The sequence below is a fragment of the Talpa occidentalis genome, unplaced genomic scaffold (genome assembly GCF_014898055.3).
Source record: "Talpa occidentalis isolate TD23 unplaced genomic scaffold, MPIMG_talOcc4v2.1, whole genome shotgun sequence".
Taxonomy (NCBI): Eukaryota; Metazoa; Chordata; class Mammalia; order Eulipotyphla; family Talpidae; genus Talpa; species Talpa occidentalis.
This window is the reverse complement of record NW_026555331.1, coordinates 72,776,159-72,798,098: the sequence shown is the minus strand read 5'-3', so window position 1 is coordinate 72,798,098 and position 21,940 is coordinate 72,776,159. Positions and strand designations below refer to the sequence as shown.

Below are 21,940 nucleotides of genomic sequence, written 5' to 3'. Positions count from 1 at the left end.
TTTTTTTTTTTTTTTAATTTATTTATATAAGCACTGGGTACAGTCAGAAGCGCAGGAGGGTGAGAGAATTCACCAGAGCCAGAGCGGGGAGCAGAGCAGGCAGAAGGACCGAGGTACACTGCTGAGGGGAGCAGCAGGCGGCAGGGGAGGTCTGCGCGCCATATAGGACCCTCCTCCGAGCAGCCAGGGATCGAATCGGCGCTGCAGAGGCTGCGGGCAGCTTCGCAACCCAGCGCTCAACCGCTGCGCCACCGGGGAGGCCCTCATTTTCCTGCATTTTTAAATACTTTTTCTTTTGGGCTTTTGCCTATATTTCTGATTCCGCCTTCCATCAAGTGACTTGGAAGTTGTATAACTTACTTGTATTATTTTGGTGATACCTCTAAAATGTTACCATATGTACTATAGTTAATGAAGGCACAGTTAATACCTTAATCCTGCTCTTAATGATGTGGGAACTTGGGCACAGTTGGACTCTAGTTACCCCTATTTGACTTCTGTTAACTTCCAGCTTTTTAGCTCTTCGCACATCAATTAATATTATTGGTTATAATGCTATCTTATCCCACTATGTGTATTTTGATTTGTTTTCAGTATTGCTCAGTAGTTCTTGTATCTCAGACCTTCTTTTCCCCAGGATAAGTTCCTTCTTCCTAAATTACTTAACTTATATATTATCTCAGTAACTGTCATAGGGACTAGTGAATATTTCAGGCTCTGTAGGTAGAGAATGTGCCCAGTGTTTATTTTAAAATATCATTATTTCACTATAATTCTTGAGAGGTAGTTTTACCGGGTACACAGTTCTCAGATGACTTTTAGAGTTCTGAAAATATGCAGCTATCTTCTAGCTTCATTCATTGCTCTTGAGAAGACTAATGTAAATCATATTTTTATTTTTTTAATAATAAATTTTATTTTTATATTCCCCATACAATTGCAACCCCTTATTTTGACCCCAATCCCTCCCCTCCATACCCCCACCCCCATAGAGTGTCTCTGGTCATAGTTTTTGTTGGTTTTGATTTTCACTTTCTTACTCATTTTCCAGGTCCCTTATTTAGGTTTTCTAGATTCCTGCTATGAGTGAGACCACCCGTCATTTTTCCTTTTCTTTCTGGCTTATTTTGCTGAGCATGATCCCTTCCAGCGCCGTCCATGTTGCTGAAAATGGCATCTGTTTATCTTTTTTGAATGCTGAGTAATATTCCATGGTGTATATGTACCACATCTTCTTGATCCAGTCATCTATTTTTGCGCATTTGGGTTGTTTCCAAAGCTTAGCTATTGTAAACAGTGCTGCTACAAATATAGGGGTGCAGGTGCTCTTTGGAACTGATGTTTCTGTGTCCTTTGGGTAAACACCTAGGAGTGGAATTGCTGGATCATATGGAAGCTCTATGTTTAGTAAGTCAAGAAATCTCCACACAGCTCTCCATAGTGGTTGGACCAGTTTGCACTCCCAACAACAGTACAGGAGAGTTCCTTTTTCTCCACATCCTTGCAAACATTTGTTGTTGCTAGTTTTTTTAATATGTGCCATTCTCACTGGTGTAAGATGGTATCTCATGGTAGTTTTGATTTGCATTTCCCTGATTACAAGTGATGTTGAACATTTTTTCAGATGCCTGTTGGCCATTTGCATTTCCTCTTCAGAGAAGTTTCTTTTTAGCTCTTCTGCCCATTTTTTGACTGGATTATTTTCTTTGTTGTTGTTGAGTCTCATCAGCTCTTTGCAGATTTTTGTGATCCGTCCTTTATCATTAGTGTTGTGTGCAAAAATGTTCTCCCAGTTGGTGGGGTTTCTCTTTGTTTTTGTTATTGTCTCTTTTGCTGTGTAGAAGCTCTTTAATTTGATGTAGTCCCAGCTGTTTATCTTTGCCTTCACTATCACTGCTTTGGGTGATGTGTCTGTAAAGATGTCTTTGATGTGCATATCCCGTAGTGTTTCACCTATATTTCCTTCTTTGTATTTTATGGTTTCAGGTTTTATGTCTAGTTCTTTAATCCATTTTGAGTTGGTTTTTGTGTATGGTGTGAGGTAGTGGTCAAGCTTCATTCTTTTGCATGTAGCGACCCAGTTTTCCCAGCACCATTTAGTGAACAGACTTTCTTTGCTCCAATGCATATTCTTTGCTCCTTTGTCAAATATTAGTTGACCATAAATCTGTGGGTTTATTTCGGGATTTTCTATTCGATACCATTGGTCTGTGTGTCTGTTCTTGTTCCAATACCATGTAGTTTTGATGATTATGGCTTTGTAGTATAGCCTGAAATCTGGGAGTGTGATGCCTCCATTCCCTTCTCTTTTTTTTAGGAGAGCTTTGGCTATTCGGGGTTTTTGGTGATTCCATATGAATTTCATCAATAATTGTTCTATTTCTTTGAAGAATAACATTGAAATTTTTATTGGAATAGCATTGAATCTGTATATTGCTTTTGGTAGGATGGCCATTTTAATAATGTTTATTCTTCCAATCCATGAGCAGGGGATGTCTTTCCATTTCTTTGTATCTTCTTCTATTTCTTTTAACAGTGTTTTATAGTTTTCTTTGTAATGGTCCTTTACCTCTTTTGTTAGATTTATTCCCAAGTATTTGATTTTTTTTGTTTCGATAATAAAGGGGATGGTTTTTTTTCATTTCTTCTTCTTCAGATTTATTGTTAGTGTATAGGAAGGCTTCTGACTTTTGCATGTTGATTTTGAATCCTGCCACTTTGCTGAACTGATTGATGAGTTTAATTAGTTTTTCTATGGAGTTTTTGGTGTTCTCTATGTATATTATCATAGCATCTGCAAATAGTGATAGTTTGACTTCTTCTTTTCCTATTTGGATTCCTTGTATGTCTTTCTCTTGTCTTATTGCTCTGGCTAGGACTTCCAGTATTATATTGAAAAGCAGTGGTGAGAGTGGACATCCTTGTCTTGTTCCAGATCTTAATGGAAATGCTTTCAGCTTTTCACCATTGAGAATGATACTGGCTGTTGGCTTGTCATAGATGGCCTTTATGATGTTGAGGTATGTTCCTTGTATCCCAAGAATTTCAAGGGCTTTTATCATGAATGGGTGTTGCACTTTGTCGAAAGCTTTCTCGGCATCTATTGATATTATCATATGGTTTTTATATTTCTTTTTGTTGATGTGTTGGATAACGTTGATTGATTTTCGGATGTTGAACCATCCTTGTGTCCCTGGAATGAATCCTACTTAGTCGTGGTGAATTATCTTATGGATACACTGTTGGATTCTGATAGCTAAAATTTTATTGAGGATTTTTGCATCCGTGTTCATTAGGGAGATTGGCCTATAGTTTTCTTTTTTTGTGTTGTCCTTGTTCGGTTTTGGTATTAGTGTAATGTTGGCTTCATAGAACGTGTTAGGTATTATACCTTCCTTCTCAATTTTTTGGAAGAGTTTGTGAAGGATAGGCACTAATTCGTCTCTAAATGTTTGGTAGAATTCATTTGTAAATCCATCAGGACCTGGGCTTTTGTTTTTGGGGAGGTTTTTTATTACCATTTCAATTTCGCTAATTGTAATTAGTCTGTTTAGGTGTTCTATTTCTTCTTTGTCTAGCTTTGGGTGATTGTAGAGTGACACGTGTCCGTTGTGATTTCTCCTCTTTCATTTATTATCCTATTTATTTGTGCTTTCTCCCTTTTTGCCCTTGTGAGCCTGGCTAGGGGTTTATCTATTTTAGTTATTTTTTTGAAGAACCAGTTCTTGGTTTCATTGATCTTTTGGACTGTTTTTTTAGTTTCAATTTTATTTATTTCTGCTTTGGTTTTTATTATTTCTTTTCTTCTACTGGTTTTTGGGGTTTTTTTTTTGTTCTTTTTCTAGATCTTTTAAATCATATTTTTATTCCTTTATAGATGTTTTGTCTTTTCATCCTTTTTGCTTTTAAAATCTCATTGTCCTTGATGTTCTCTAGTTTCATTATGGTACATATATGGGGATAATTTCCCTTCAAACATCTCATTTAGTATTTGTTTTTCTTCCTGTATGCTTTGATTCATTTCTTACATCAATTGAGAAAAATTCTCAGTTACTAGATCTTCAAATTATTGCTTCTCCTTTCTCTATGTTATTATACAGGAATTCCTATTAGATATATGTTAGATTTTCTCATTCTGTTCTTTTTTCTGTTTTTTTTTTTTTTTCTCTGTTTTATGTCTTCTGTCTCTGCTCTCAAGATGCATTCTGGGTAATTTATTCAGATTACCTCTGGGTATTTATAGCCATTTGTTAGACCTATTTAATACTTTTTATTTTATAAATACAGCTTTTCTTTTTAAAAGTTTGGTTTCATTCTTCAAATCTGTCATTTTGTACAGCTTGTTCCTATTTACATTTTTTTTATTTTACCTTTTAATATAGTTATTCTGTATTTCATGATTTTTTTTATTCCAATATCTCAAATCCTCAATGGTCTTTGTTTGTTTTTATTTTTTAAATTTACTGGTTTCCTTTTACTTGGTAATTTTTATTTGAACACAATCTCTATTTCATTTTACTCCATAGCAAACTAATGATCCAGTAAACATGCTTTCTTTCAAAGAAGATTCACTTCTCTTGCAAACCATGGGGGCCCATGGACCTGGAACACTTAATCCTGAAGTCTAGATTTCTGCTCCTTTTTACCATGGTAGTGTTAAAAGGTTCATTGGTTCAGATTTAGCTTTCCTTTGTTCATTGTACTATCTGTTCTTTTCCTACATGCACTTTCTTTCATATTGTTAACTTTAAAATAGTTTTGGTCCTCACAACCTATTTGCTGGTGTTATTTATTGATTAAAATTTGTTCAGATTCCAGAAACTGTTTTCTGAGAATGCATCATTTCATGATAAGACATAATTTACCTGAGTTAAAAAGTGAGAAAACTGGAAATTCAATCATAAATCGGTTTTTTGTAAATAGTGTCCTTTGAACTTAAAAATTAGGGGGAGGGCCTCCCTGTTGGTGCAACTGGTTGAGCGCCACACTGTGAAGCTGTCCACAGCCTCTGCAGCACAGGTTTGATCCTGGCCAGCCAGCGAGAATCCCACATGGCAAAGCAGACCTCTCCTGTCTCGCCCACTGCTCCCCTCAGCAGTGTATTTCTTCAGTCTGCCTGTTCTGCTCCGCACTCTGTCTTTGGTGAATCCTCTCACCCTCCCGCGCATCTGGCCTGTACCCCGGTTCTTGTACAAAAATAAATAAATCTTTAAAAAAATAAAAATAAATAAAAATTCAGGAGAATCTCATCACATTACTGGTATGATCCAGCAGTTTTTTTTTTGTTGTTTTTTTTTTTTATTGCTGTGAGCTGGGAAACTGGTTTTTATCCTGCAGGGAAATGCATGTCTGTAAATGTGTATCTTCTCATAAAAAGCCCTATTTTTTTTCTCATCAATATGTTACTTTTTTTTTTTTTCCTGCATAAGCATCTATTCAAAATATAGGTGTTTCCTGTTATGGGAGATGGGGTAAAAATGGTTAAAGAGGAGACTCTGTTTCTGGGAAAAGTAATATATTTGATTTGAAAGCATGTTCTGCTTCTGTGCTTTTAAACTACATTTGGCTCAGTTTTATGCTAAAAGAGAATTCTGTCTCCTTTTGTATTTTGTGGACAATGATCCAAACATCTGCAAGTACACATCTAAAAAGTGTATGCTTAGATCCTTATTTACCCTGATTCATCCATTTAGGACGATGATTCAATGGATTGCTAATAAAGCAAAAGGAAACTCTGATCTCTCTATTAAACCAAAAATTGTCTCCTAAAGAACAAATATATGCTTTTTTTTATAGGGTCTGCCTTCTGGTGCAAGATGCCTGTGGAATGTTCAGTGAAGTCCACACAGAGGACACTGTCTTGAAAGACAAACAGTTGGAAGGGAAGTCCTGCAGCCTGACAGGAATGAAGGTTCTACAAAAGGCCACAAGAGGAAGGTGAGGACATATATAAAAACTATTGCTACAATAGTTCTTAGTCTTTTATATCTAAATCTATTCTTAAAGACATTAAGCTAGGAACCTAGAGTTTTCCTGTAAAACAAGCCCATGGGCTGAGTAGAGCCCTGGTAGCACTTTAAAGACTTTTCTTACTGCTTTCCACAGTAAAAAAAGCTCTATTCTTTGTCAAGTTTCATGGTAGCTCATCCTAAAATGTTGTTTTGGGTCAACAGGGGTAGAATAGTACCTTCGTGTCACCCAAACTGTGGCTGTTACATCTCTAGTAATCACTTTAATCTATTAATTAATCTATATTAAAGAGGAAATATTTTTAATAATAAATTTTATTTTTATATTCCCCATACAATTGCAACCCCCTTATTTTGACCCCAATCCCTCCCCTCCCGCCCCCTACCCCCCATAGAGTGTCTCTGGTTCATAGTTTTTGTTGATTTTGATTTTCACTTTCTTATAGTTATTCATTTTCCTAGTCCCTTATTTAAGTTTTCTAGATTCCTGTTATGAGTGAGACCATCCGGTATTTTTCTTTTTCTTTCTGGCTTATTTTGCTGAGCATGATCCCTTCCAGCACCATCCATGTTGCTGCAAATTGCATGTGTTTATCTTTTTTGAATGCTGAGTAATATTCCATGGTGTACATGTACCACATCTTCTTGATCCAGTCATCTATTTTTGGGCATTTGGGTTGTTTCCAAAGCTTAGCTATTGTAAATAGTGCTGCTATAAACACAGGGGTGCAGGTGCTCTTTGGAATTGATGTTTCTGTGTCCTTTGGGTAAATACCTAGGAGTGGAATTGCTGGATCATATGGAAGCTCTATGTTTAGTAGGTCCAGAAATCGCCACACAGCTCTCCATAGTGGTTGGACCAGTTTGCACTCCCACCAACAGTGCACAAGAGTTCCTTTTTCTCCACACCCTCGCCAACATTTGTTGTTGCTAGTTTTTTTAACATGGACCATTCTCGCTGGTGTAAAATGGTATCTCATGGTAGTTTTGATTTGCATTTCCCTGATTACAAGTGATGTTGAACATTTTTTCATATGCCTGTTGGCCATTTGCATTTAAAGAGGAAATATTTTTAATAGTAGTATCTAGTCATATAGAGAATTGGTGTAAACAATGAATTTGGAGTTTTCTCATTCTTATTGTAACATCTCCTCAAAGAGTGTGCTATTTTAATGCTCTTGATATTAATGTTTTATTTAATTATATTTAACATTTAAGCCCATAACAGTATCTGAAGGAGGAAAAACCCATTATGAGTATATCATATTCTGATTGTGGAGTTCTTAATGGTAGCATTCTTCCATGGTTTGCATAATGACCATTGAATCCATGGTCACTCTGAATTGTGATCATTTACCGAACATTTCTCCTGATGACCTCTGCAGGCAGCTTTCCCAGGGCCTCAACTCCATGTCTCTTATCTCTTCAGATGGCACTATGAAAGACATATGTTCCATAGACAGGTCTTTTATGAAAGACATATGTTCCATAGACAGGTCTTATATATAAGCCTTAATTTGATGCCAGAACACTTTATTGATCCATGTAGATTGGTCTTGTGACAATTATTTGCTTTTGTGTATAAGGCGGTAGTTTGTTTTATAATGTATTTGCCAAATAAATTGAAAAGAGGGGCTTGCCCAGATATTTGGAAAGCACATCCAGATAGATGAGAAGATTAATTGGGTCACATGAATCTTATCCTCATTGAGTCTGAACCTTTTTTGTCCTCGGTTTCAGGATCTCAAGCATCTGTAAATGATATTGATGCCATGGCATTGAACTAACAGTGTTAACTTCATTAGGTTCATTTAGGAGGTGATCTTCATGAACATGAACTATACACATAAACTTCTCACCTGAGCACACTAAGACATGAATGAGCTGCCCATTATGGGAACTCCTCCCCACCCCACATCCCCCCCAACACACACATACATTGTCTGGGAGAACTTTTGCTTTGGCCACCCTAGTCTGGGACAGACCAGAGGAAGTGTAATTGCTGGAGATTGCAGAACATAGCTGCTTTTTTTTTAAATTATCTACTCCTCCTTTATTCTGCACTACAAGTAATGCTGTATTGCATGCACTTTTATTACTTTTTATAAATTATTTATATATATTTTACACTGTTGTTCATTTTTAAATAATGTTTGCTTTTTTTTTAAACAATGTTTGCTTTCTCCCCTCAACTGTAGTCCCCATAAAATTCCCACCACCAATTCACCATAATCCCTTGTGCTCTTCCCTCTCCTATTTTGATTTCTCTCCTACCCCCTTCCATACAGAATGTCTCTGATTTATAGTTACCTGTTAATTTTGTTTTTTTATTTATTGTTTTTTTTCCCGATCCCTTGTTTGATTCCCCTACATTCCTCCTATAAGTGAAACCATCCAATATTTTTTTTCTTCCTTCAGACTTATTTCACTGAGCATAATCCCTTCTAGCTCCATCCATTGTTGCTATGAATGGCATCAGTTTATCTTTTTGATTGCTGAATAATATTCCTTTGTGTATATATACCATATCTTCTTGCTCCAGTCATCTATTTTTGGGTATTTGAGTTGGTTCTATATCTTACCTGTTATAAATAGTGCTGTAATAAATATAGGAATCAAGGTATCCTTTTGAATTAAAAAACATAGCTTCTTGTGGAAGTACTACTAGACACAGTGCCAGATCTGAAACCCAGGGTCTTAGACTATAATATTCATGTTATTTTACTATTATACTTTATATCCATAAGTGTACCTAATATTTAATCTAGATTTTATTATTAAACTAGAAGGCTAACTACTGTCTACAACATTGCCATAGGAAATGTTTTATCAAGGAGAAATGCACTGAGTATTTCAAATAATTCATTTAGAAACAAACTTTTGGAATCCATTCCATTTAAGTTGGTGGCAAAATGTTTGATCCCTTTTTTAGGTTGAGATTAACTTGTCTTTTATAATTAACTTTATTTGGGGATGCAGTCATCCAAATAAATATTTAGATTATCTTTTTTGTTCTTTCGGAAGCTATACTTCTTGAGAACAAATTATTAAATAGTTTTGGAATGCTGGATATTATAATTGCCTACTAGTGATGTCATCCATTGACAGTCATCTACACATGGTCCAGTAAACATAAATTATCTCTCTTTTCCCCCCATGTTATAACAACCTCTTCTAAGCTTTAATAAAATGCAGTTACTTCTCAAAACTCAAGCTGAAATGATTAATTATATATTCCAGTATATAATTTTAGTTATATATTCCAGTATCTAACACAAAAAATAACTTTTTGCAGTTGGAAGAGAGTTGTATGTTTGGGTTAAGTTGTAGTGTCTTTTACATTTTGACTACCAGCTTTCATCTGGCCCAGGGCTGTAATGATAAACTGTCACTCCTCTCTGTGACCACTTTTTAGTAGACTGGTGACCTCAGAGCTCTCCATTTAGATTGCTTTGGGGCCTTAATGTGGTGTGTACCACTCTGCTCACCTGCCTCCTTCAGAACAGCTGTCATATCTTTTGTGATTCTCTAACATTTTTTTGAATTGAGTGTTCTTACTTACTGGTCAGTGTAAGAAGAATCAGAAAAAGGGCCTAAAATTAAAGGGAAAAGCTAGCATTTTGAAAACCACACTGCTGAGGCATGCTCATAGCCAAATGAGGAGCTCTGCCTATGCTTTTTTCTTTTCTAGAGCACTCTCTGCTACTTGTCCAATGACTTTCTTCTACTAAAACGTGTCTCTTCACCTTTGTCCTTCCTGAGGTGGCCTATACTGCAGTTTAGTAGGTCAAGCAGGTTGAAAAATCTCATTGCTTTAGTGATTTATAATTCCATGAGTGAACTTTACCTTTTTATTGCTGATTATTATATACTTTTATTTTTATATGATAGGGCTATATTGAGGGGAAATTTTTTTCCTGAAATGTTAACCCTATAGGTTTAGAAAATATATCTAGCACATTTTTTTTTCAATTACAGATTTCAGTTGCAAATCTTCTTATGTCCCAGCTTGTTGAAATAAAAATGCTATAATATCTGTCTAAAATATATTATTAATTTATACTTGCCATTTTATTCAGATTTTATTCAGATCTCTTCAACAGCCCTTTAAGAGTAATGTGCTAGAGGAGATTTTATTGATGAGCATTTAGTCAGTACTCACTGTACAGAGAGGGTTCTACCTGAGTGCTGGGTGAATTTTATTCCTTTAGATAGAATACTTGATAGGAACAAGTGTTGGGGCCAGTGATACTTTAAGAGACTAGATATTGACTGGCTGGTCGCAGAAGGCTTCATGAAAGGAGTAACAACAAATGCTTCAAATATCATGATCTGACAGAAAGAAAAGTTCTCTTCAAATTGGTAAGATGTTATCTGTGACATATAAAAGTAGGACTTGGAGAGATGAATGCAAAAGAGGAAGTGAGAGGGTTTATTCAACAGATAATCTCATTTATTCTATACATGTTAGTACCTATCTAGTTACTGCACACTGAGTGATGTGTTCAATTTTTCAGATTTATCCTAAACCAAATTATGCTAAGGGTAAAGTCAGCTAGATGAAGCCTTAAATCCTATTGTTAAGAATCCTACATTGATCCAAAAGAAAATTAGGGCCACTTTGAGTTTTTGAAAGTAGAAAATAAGAGGTAAAAAAATGTAAAATGGAATTAAAAATGTGATACCATTACACCTCTAATGTATTTGAGACAGAAGGAAAGATTAGGGCAGGGTTACAAATTTGGAAACTTCTGCAGCAATTGAAGGAAGGAAAACAAAGAATTGGTTACCAGTTGATTTTTAATTTCTGGTCCTACAAGCAGCTCTACTAGGAGTGAAGATATGAAAGGTCCTTAGAGGTCCACATCCCAATCCTCAACCCACTGTACTGGGATTGGGCCTATAATACTTTGCTTTTCTCCTGAGCCTTACTTAAGCTGACCTTCCCTCCAGGAAATGGGAAGGTATTCTATGCTCATGGATTCAAAGAATTAACATCATTAAAATGGCTTTATGACCTAAAGAAATATACAGCAACAATGCAATCCTTATCAAAATCCCAGTGTTATTCTTCACAGAAATAGAACAAAAATATAATGAAAAAAAAATTGGAACTACAAAAGACCTCTGCAAAAATACTTATAAGAAAAAAAAAAAAAAAAAACAAGAAATAGAGATATCACATTCCCCAACTTTATACTACAAAGTGAAAGTTTTACAAAGTAAGTTATTAAAATAGCTTAGTAATAAAAACAGACATACAGATAAATGGAACAAATTTGAAATCCCAGAAATAAAACCACATATGGACAATGAATTTACTGCAAAAGATCCAAGACATTACAATGGAGTAAAGTAAGTCTCTTCAAGAATTGGTTTTGGGAGAACTGGACCACTACCTAACACCATAAACAAAAACTAAATCAAAATGGATTAAAGACTTGAATGTAAGACCTGAAACCATAATACATACAGAAGAAAACAGGTGATATGCTTCTTGACATCAGTCTTAGAGATGTGTTTGGGGACTCAATTCCAACAGTAAGAAAAATAAAAGCAAAAAAAAATGATTAAATATTTAAAATTTCTTCAAACTAAAAAGCTTCTGCACAGCAAGATAAACTTTCATCAAAATGAAAGGACATATTTTCACATCATATGTCTGACAAAGGGTAAATATCCAAAATATGCAAAGAACTTGTAAAACTTAACAAAAATCTGATTTTAAAAATGATCTGAATTCTAAATAGACACTTCTCAAAAGAAGACATTACAAATGGCCAATAGGCACATAAAAAGATATTTGTCATGTTTTATTATTAGAGAAATACAAAGCAGGGCCTCCCCAGTGGTGCAGCGGTTGAACGCTGGGCTGCGAAGCTGCCTGCAGCCTCTGGAGTGCCGGTTCAATCCCCAGCCACTTGGTGAGGGTCCCACATGGCTCGCAGACCTCTCCTGCCGCCCGCTGCTTCCCTCAGCAGTGTATTTCCTCTGTTTGTTCTGCTCTGTGCTCTGGCTCTGGTGAATTCTCTCACCCTCCCGTGCTTCTGACTATACCCAGTGCTTGTATAAATAAATAAATAAGTCTTTAAAAAAAAAAAGGAAAGAAATACAAAGCAAAACAACAATTAGGTATCATCTCACATTTGTGATTATAGGTATTACCCAAAAGATGAGCAATAACAAGTGCTGGAGAGGATATAGAGTGACTTATACACTGTGGGTGGGAATGTAAATTGATGGAGCCACTATGGAAAGCATAATGGAGATTCCTCAAAAAACTTAAAGTAGAAATTCCATATCATCCATTAATCCCATCTACCAAAAACAAGCAAAATTAATATAAATAGATGTATGCACTCCCATGTTTATTGCAGCACTATTTGATAGAGCCAAGAGTAAAAATACCACTTGCAAAGTTCCCTATTAACAGATAAATGGATAAAGATGTAAGTATATATACCTTGTAATACTATATAGTTATTAAAAAAAAGATGAAATCCTGCCATTTGCAACAACATGGATGGACCTAAATGGTATCTTGTTCAGAGAAAAACAAACATCATGTGATTTCACTGGGATACAATATATAGTGAAAACAAGCAAACATTAACTAAAAAAACAAAGGCTTTTGGGTTATAAGACCAATTAGTGGTTACAAAGGGATGGAGGAAGGGGAGGTGGTAAATCAGAACGTTGTTATTACTGTGTTATTAGTTGTTTTTGTTTGTTTGTTTGTTTGTTTTCTGGTAATGACTCTAAGCAAAGATTAATGAGATCATGACTTCCAGGTTCAACAAATTCTAGGCAGAGCATTCTTCCATCCCAAAATTTATTTTCTCTTTATCTTATAACGTAAAATAAGCTGCTATTTAGGAGCTAGGTATTATTTTTCTTTGTTATCTCCATAGCAGTTAACAATAAAACTTTAAAACAAACCTTTGAAAGCTAATCATAGATCTGAGGGAAGGGGGAGTAAACCTGGGTAAGAGGGAAGGAACTATGGTGGAGAACTATGGGTGTTTTGTGCTTTGTCAATGGGAGACCACACCTATACAGAGAAATTCTATACTGTCAGAAAATTAGCAAGGATGTAAAACAATGGTAATTCATTAAAAATAAACACACACACACAAATCAGTAAAACATTAGTAAATTATGAAATCTGAACCAAAACAAACTCACCATTATCTCTTAGCCATCTAAAACAAAATTTTTTAATAGTAGTTTTAAAAGAGGTTTTGATCTCCCTACAGATTAACCTGGACTTACTTGACTTCATAGGCTAGGTTTACACAAGGGAACTTGCTGCTTATAAGCCAAAACCAAAATTTGCCAGAGTGTTGCTGGTCACTGAGGGAAGTAAATAGGTATTCAGTGTTGATTAAAAGCACTGCCTTCAGTATCAATATATGTCTGAGTTATTAACTCATGCTTTCAAGTTCACCAAAATTAATCTCATCCTCAGTTATAAATTAAGGTTGTTGGGATAATTTAATGAGATAATATATAAAAGTACAGAAAGAGTGTTTTGTATACTACGAAACTCTACATAAATAGTGGTTCTTCCATTCTTCCTACTTTTTCTTTTCTAATTAACTGAAAAATAGAAATCTGATCAGTATAAACTCTATGACTTTGTCATCTTCCTTTTACAAACAAAATGGAAAGAGGAAAACAGTCAAGAGTAATTCAGAAAAATAATAATTAAAAGTTGGAATTATTCCATTTTTTTTCCAGGAAAGGAAAAAAATCCAGGTTGAAATTGCCTTTCTCGGGGTCCTCCCCAGTGGCGCAGCGGTTGAGCGCTGGGTAGCGAAGCTGCCCGCGGCCTCTGCGGCACCGGTTCGATCCCCGGCTGCTCCCCAGCCACTGCTCCCACATGGTGAGCAGACCTCTCCTGCTGCCCACTGCTCCCCTCAGCAGTGTGCTTCGGTCCTTCTGCCTGCTCTGCTCCCCACTCTGGCTCTGGTGAATTCTCTCACCCTCCCGCGCTTCTGACTATACCCAGTGCATGTATAAACAAAACAAACAAACAAACAAATAAATAAATAAATAAAACATGCCTCTATTAAAAAAAAAAAGAAAAAGAAATTGCCTTTGTCAATTATGTGATAATAATGGGAAAGAATGAATAAAATCCATGGAATTAAAAATACAAAGAAACATAGTTAAAGCAGGAATTAAATAATCTGAAGGAAAGATCAGCTGATATAAGAACATAAAAACAACTACTACCTATCCATTCAGATTAGTTAGTTTATCAGGCTGCACAATAAATCTAAGAATTCTCTTTGAAATATAAATACCTTCTCCTCGCCCCCACTGTCCTAACAGAAATCATAATTATCTACCGGAGGAGATCAGTAGATATTTATTTAATTTTAAAAAGAATTAGAAATCTAAAGGTGGATATTCATCCTTGTAACAAATGTGGAGCTATTCTGTTTAAAACATTGGGAGATGGATGAATCAGGGCCACTCTAACTCCTTACAGCTCTAGCAGCATAGTTTGCAAGCAAATTGAGGATTAATTGACATTTCACATGTCAATGTAGTTTTTTTCCCCTCCCTTTTTCAGAGTAATAATCTGATAATCCGGCCTCCCTATTGGCGCAGCGGTTGAGCTCTGGGTTGCAAAGCTGCCCGCAGCCTCTGTGGCGCCAGTTCAATCCCCAGCTGCTCCCCGGCCACCAGAGGAGGGTCCCGCATGGTGCACAGACCTCTCCTGCCGCCTACTGCTCCCATAAGCAGTGTACTTCCGTCCTTCTGCCTGTTCTGCTCCCTGCTCTGGCTCTGGTAAATTCTCTCACCCTCCTGCACTTCTGACTTTACCCAGTGCTTGTATGTATAAAAAATAAATAAATCTTTAAAAAATAATAATAATCTGGTAATCATTATCATGGAGGCACTGGGTAACAAGGTATATGATTCAGAAACTTATTGAGACTATTCTTTTGTTAATGTTAAATATAAAATACAAATGTTTAATTTAAATATATGCACTTAATTTAAATAGGAATTCATTAACTGCCTTCTCAAATTTGGAGAATCTTACAGATTTTAATTTTATATAGGATACTCTAAATTTTTATAAATTTACCAAAAAAAATGTTAATATGGGATACTGGATTTAGAAAGAAAAAAGTTTCAGCATCACTGCATTTACTCTGTTGTTTCCTTTAACCTTCCAACTAATTGGCAAATTAGGTAATGTTACTCAGTTTTTAAATAAAGTCCTGAACACTACAGGGTGTGGGGGGGAGTAGGATCAAAACAAGGGGGGGGGATTTTATGGGGACTATAACCAAGATGAAAATGAAAAATGATATAAAAAATATATAAAATTTAAAAAATAGTAATAAAGAAAAAAGAAAATAAATTTTACTTGAGTTAAAAAAAAAGCCCCTGATAATATACATAGAGAACCCTAAAAACTCCACAGAAAAACTACTCAAAATAATCAACCAGTTCAGTAAAGTAGCAGGATAAAAAATCAACACACAAAAATCAGTAGCCTTCCCATATACAAACAATCAATTGGAAGAAGAGGAAATCAAGAACCATCCCTTTTATAACTGAAACAAAAAAAGTCAAATACTTGAGAATAAACCTAACAAAAGAGGTGAAAGACCTATACAAAGAAAATTATAAAACACTGTTAAAAGAAATTGAAGAAGATACGAAAGACATCCCCTGCTCATGGATTGGAAGAATCAACATTATTAAAATGGCCATCCTCCCAAAAGCAATAAACAGATTCAGTGCTATTCCAATAAATATCCCAATGATATTCTTCAAAGAAATAGAACAAATACTGATAAAATTCATATGGAACCACAAAAACCACGAATAGCCAAAGCCCTACTGATGAAAACAAAGGAGAACGGACATATGACACTTCCAAACTTCAAGCTATACTACAAAGCCATAATAATTAAAACAGTTTGGTATTGGAACAAAAACAGACACACAGACCAATGGAACCAAATAGAGAGCCCAGAAATAAAGCCACACTTACATGAACAACTAATCTTTGACAAAGGAGCAGAGAATATGCAATGGAATACAGACAGTTTGTTCAATAAAGGGTGCTGGGAAAACTGGACCTCCACATGCAAAAAATTGAAACTAGACTCTTACCGTGCATAAAAATCAACTCAAAATGGATTTAAAAAATGGACATAAGACCTGAAACCATAAAATATATAGAATAAAATATAAGTAAAACACTACAATACATACATCTCAGAAACATCTTTAAAGACTTATCACCCAAAGCAAAGAAAGTCAAGGAAAAGATAGACAGCTGGGATTACATCAAACTGAAAAGCTTCTGCACAGCAAGAGACATTAACCAAAACAGAGAGACACCCCACTGATTAGAGAAAAAATCTTTGCACTCCATTCAACTGATAAGGGACTGATAACAAAGATATACAAAAAGCTCACAGGGCTCAACAAAAACAAAATAAACAATCCAGTCAAGAAATGGGCAGAAGAACTCAAAAGACATTTCTCCAAAGAGGAAATTCAAATGGCCAATAGGCATATGAAAAAATGTTCAACATCCCTTATCATCAGGGAAATGCAAATCAAAACCACACTGAGATATCACTTTACACCAGTAAGAATGGCACTTATCAAAAAAACAAGCAACAACAAATGTTAGCAAGGATGTGGTGAAAAAGGAACTCTCCTACATTGCTGGTGGGAGTGTAAACTGGTTCAACCACTGTGGAAAGCTGTCTGGAGGTTCCTCAGTCTACTAAAAAGGGAGCTACCATATGATATGGCAATTCCACTCCTAGGGATCTACCCAAAGGACACAAAACAGTGATACAAAAGAGCACCTGTACACCTATGTTTGTTGCAGCACTATTTACAATAGGTAAAACCTGGAAACAACCCAAATACCCAAAAATAGATGACTGGATCAAGAAGATGTGGTGTATATACACAATGGAATATTATTCAGCAATCAAAAAAGATACTCATGCCATTTGCAGCAACTTGGATGGAGGTAGAAGGAATTATGCTCAGTGAAATAAGCCAGAAGGAAAGAGAAAAATATCGGATGGTTCCACTTATAACAGGAATATAGGGGAACAAAATAAGACATCGGTGTAAAAAAAAAAATAACAGTACGAAACACAACAAAGCAGAGACGTACTGCAGGGGAGGAAGAGGGAGAGGGATCAGCGGGAGGGAGGGAGGAGCACCTGGGAGTGTGGTGATGGTGCATGGGTGCCTTGGGAAGGAAATTCTATGGGGACTCAATCTGAGGGGGTGGGGGGAAGCAAATATTGTCTAAAATTTTTTTAAAAAGATAAATGTTAAAATAAAAAAATAATAAAATATATATAATTGAAAAAATAGTAATAAAAAAGAAAATAAATTTTACTTGAATTTAAAAAAAAATGTCCCTGAAGTTCACTGAGATCAGTAGTTTGGCTCCATGAATGTGGGTTAGGCATTTAATTACTTCCAGTTTTAGGGGAATTCATTTCTGTAAACTTCACATCTGTTTTATAGTTATAATCCTTGGCCCTCAAATCAGAAATCTGATTATTTCTTATCAGTAGTGTTGTTATTAATTTAGATTCTTGGTGTTTTCCATTGTTTCTGTTCAGCAGCAGTAATAAGTTATCTATAGTAGAATTGTTTTGAGTCACCAGGAAGAGTATCATATCCATAGTAAATAATTACACTGAATGTTTTATGTTTAGTTAGTGATTTCTTTTTCCTGTTTACTGAGACACTTACTAATGGAAATAAGAATTTTTAAGAAAGGTAATTTTTATTACTGTTTTAAACAGGGAAGAGAATTTGCTTCTCTTCATAGTATCACCAGTAATGGAATGGATCCTCATCAAGGCAAGTGAACTGCAAAAAAAGCCTCAAGTTTAGAATTCAGTTATCTGCAAATGAGATCATACTGTAGCCACTCCTTTTATTGGTTGTTACTCTTCAAATAATTAGTATATAAATAGTAAAGAAAACTTAACAATCTCCCTTTCCATTGGGTATTCATTCCACTGAGTATATTCTTCTGTGTGTGTGTCAGTGTGTGTGTGTGTGTGTGTGTCAGTGTGTATGAACAAAGAAATTGGGTTTCCCCTTTTTTTCACTTAATAATCCCACTAGGCTGTCCTCCTGACAGACATTCATGTTTTCCAATTTTTGCCACTTCAAAGCAGTGCTGCAACAAGCATCCTTGGTGTGTGTATATTTCCTTTATTTTTAGTTAATATTTTTACTGTGGAATACAACAAACATATGAAAAAAATGTATAAATGTAGAGCATAATGAATGATTTTAAAGAACTTCTGAAGCCACCACCAAATTCAAGACAAACATGACCAGTGCCAGAAGCTACCCCCAATGTGTGCCTTTCCCATGGACATCTCTCTCTCCCATGGAGATCATTGCTATCCTCAGATTTCTTCCTCATGTATATTTTTAGCTTTACCATTTTGCATACTTTAAATATATAATTTGTTTTTGTCTGTTTTTTAACTATTTGAGATGACATTAGTTATGTTTTTGCTTTGTTTTGTGCTACTTTCACTCCCCAAAGAGATGCCATACACTCTGTCCTTGTGTAAGAGCAGTGGGACTTACTGTGGGACCCCTCACTTGTGCGTAAATGCCTTTTGTTGGTACTTTGTTAAACTGACAGATCTTGTAAGTTCCATCCATTTATTGCAGATAACTGCTTTGTTCATTTTTGTTCTATTTTATGGAAACTCTTGCCACAATTTGCTTATCTATGCAATCATTCTAGACATCTCTTGCTATTACATATGTGGCATGAGCCAGTGTGTCCCTGGCACACAGGTGTGTGCCTGTCATGGTGGGGTGGGAGTGGGAGTTCCTTCACCTTCAGTAGATAACATCAACTGTTTTTAAAAATTGGGAGTTCCACTCCTATTGGTATTACAGTGCCCCTGCTACTCTACCTCTTTGTATTATTTGATAGCTTTAGATATATTTATAATTTTTTGCTAGATGTTATACTTTTTCAATCTGATATGTCTATAGTAGAGTCTCACTGTGGTTTAAATTGTAATTTCTGATTACTTTCTGAGGCCAAGAACCTTTGCTACATTTATAGCCATCTGTATTTACATTTTGGTTTGATCAAGTCTTTTGCTTGTTTTTCTTTTGTAGTGTGGAACATGAACCCTTCTATGATTACAAATGGTTTATATGCTATATGTAGCATGTCTTTTTGTTGTTACTAATAGCTGATGTATTTAGTTCAGCTCTTCCTCTTCCTATATGAGTAGTGCTTTCTTTTTAATGCTTAAGAATTTTTTTTATACCCTGAGGTCATTAATGGTACGTTATGGGAGATAATGTTCCCAGAGTGGGACTGTTTGGTTCTAAGAGTATGTTACTGGACCTGATTTCATGAGTTGACAGGCAGGGCCATATTGAAGCATAATAAGCATCTCTGAAAAGGCTGGTTTTGTTTTTGAGCAGGGTGAGGGGGACCCCAGAACCCCCAAACCTGCCCACTCTAAATGAGTCTTGCCATCTGCTGCATCAAGACAAAATATGCTGTAGTGTGTAAGACCTTTAATGGAAAGAAACTTTAATGTTATTACATTAAATGCAATAAAGAGAAGAGAAGGGAAAGAACAGACAAAGTAGTTTTCACATGAAGCACCCAAAGTTACCCATCTCCTTGTGGGTAAATGCCCAGGCAAACAGGGTTGGCCCAAAGCAGGACCCATAACCCCCAAAAGATTGCCACAAGTCTAAGGCAGTTTCTGGTGGGAGCCCATAGAAAAGGGGAAGAAGAGGCCAGGCAAGTCTGGAAGGAAAAGAGCAAAATCCAATCCAAGTCAAAATAACCTTTTAACCTCCCCACAGATCTCTCACCCATGTCTGTTTCAAGTGTTTCCTTCCATGTTCCTCAAGTCCCTGGTACCAGTCCAAGGCTAAGAAGCAAACAAACACAGCTTTTTCACATGTCTCTGCTCCATGTGCCTCCTCCAGGTGTCCTTCTTGCTCTCTATCCTTCCACCTTCCTTCTCCCAGTCACCTCTCCAGCTTCTCCTCCTCTCTGCTGCTCAGCTCCACCCTTCCTTGGGTGGGTGGGGAATCTGGATCTTCCCCTTTCCATGGGGACCACCAGTTACAGTTTGACCCATAGGTTACACAGGACTATGTCCACCATGTAGGCAGGTAGGTCTACTTCTCCCCACCTTCCAGAAATCTTACAAGTAAATGAAATTAACTCAGTCACCAAAAGCAACAGTAAAATGCAAGAGAAGTTAAATTAGTGATTACAATTACTAAAGCTACCATTTGTCATATGTCAAACACCATGCGGTGAACATATGTTATATAATCCTAAAAATAACCTCTCAAAGCAAGTATTTTATTTCACAGATGAGATACTTCACAAATGAGGAAAAGTTCAACAAGAGCAAATATTTTACTCTATGTCACACAATTAGTAACTAAGAAGGTGTGCTTAAAACCTACTGTTGAATACCTCTAAAGTCAATTCTGCTTCTCTTATGGAACTGGGCACCAGTATTGCTTCCTGCCCAGGTGGTAGGTGGAAAGGCCCTAAGCCACTGTTTCTCCCTCATGGCAGTTTTCTTCCAGAAGCTGTCCATGCAGGGGTGCAAGTTGATTTGTTAATTAGGTTGGAAACCTAAACCAGTTGCTTGGTAAAACATGTTTTATTGTTTTTATTATTTGGCATGCCATTATAGATTATTTTAATAGAATTAACAGCTTCAGTCTTTCCAAGATTATATGAAGGGAGACTATTTTGTTATATGAATTCATGATATGGACTATAAGGAGGCACTTTTTTTTCCAAGTGTCTGAGCGCTCTTATAATAATGTTTTAAAATACAAAAAAAGCATATACCTATCAAGAAATGTGCACTGGCCCTCCCATGGTGGCGCAGTGGTTGAGCACTGGGTTGCAAGGCTGCCCGCAGCCTCTGCAGCGCCAGTTCAATCCCTGAAAAAAATCCCGGCCGCAGGCGAGGGTCCCACATGGCGCGCGGACCTCTCCTGCCGCCTGCTGCTCCCTCAGCAGTGTATTTCATAGGTCTGCCTGCTCTGCTCTCTGCTCTGACTCTGGTGAGTTCTCTCACCCTCCCACGCTTCTGACTGTACCCAGTGCTTGTATAAATAAATAAATAAATCTTTAAAAAAAAATAAAAAGAAATGTGGACTGACATATTTTGTGTGGGAATGTGCCTCCACACTGGTTGAATGAGTAGATCATGTAACACTTTTTAAATAATAAGTACCATTTGGGACATGAGTACAGACCAAGAACTTTGCAGAGTTCCAGAAAGCACATTATTGCAGGAGTTCCCTATTGTCCATGTAATTGAAAGTGTGTGTAATTTCCTGCTGAAGTAGAGCAGAAATGTGCAAAGAACTGACTTTACATGAAGCTGTAGTAGGTAGTATTTTTATATCCCAAATCTTGAAAATGAATTGAGATTAGGAAGGACATTTTGCATATAATTAACAGATTTCCTGTTATAGATAATTATTTGAATTAATCATTGAGTCAAAAAAATAGTGCAAAAGGTTTAATTTCAGACATTTAATTTTCTTTTATCTTTCTCCAACTAACTATATTTGAAAAGTATGTTCATGAAATTCAGTAAACTAGCTTTAAATACCACATCTATAAGGTATCTGTGGGATATTCTCTGGAGTCAAATGCCCTATGTGATGCGCTTTCTGGCTATTCAGTATTAGGGACAGTATGTTCTCACACAGGTGGTTAGAGAACTGTTTGGGGACATGCATAGAGGTGCTGAGGTCCAGACCCACTGAGTGGCACATTCTCACTGAATAGATTTATCCTGGAGGTTTTATTGCAAAGCTGTTTTAAAGTGTGAATCCTTTCGCCCACACCATGCCCCTTCTGGCCTGCAGTCCAAGCCCAGAGTGGGAGCAGGAACCCACCGCCGGGGCAG

The 21,940-nt window shown here is 36.3% G+C and overlaps 1 protein-coding gene across 4 annotated transcripts in view; it reads left to right on the top strand.

Moving 5' to 3' along the window:
- Positions 1–21,940, top strand: part of SPIDR (scaffold protein involved in DNA repair) — a 545,150-nt gene that overhangs the window by 469,243 nt on the left and 53,967 nt on the right. For all 4 annotated transcript variants that reach the window (XM_054692277.1, XM_054692279.1, XM_054692278.1 and 1 more), the window contains one exon: positions 5,797–5,937. In XM_054692277.1, coding sequence (XP_054548252.1) covers positions 5,797–5,937 — 141 coding nt within the window. The remainder of the gene's footprint in view (positions 1–5,796; positions 5,938–21,940) is intronic.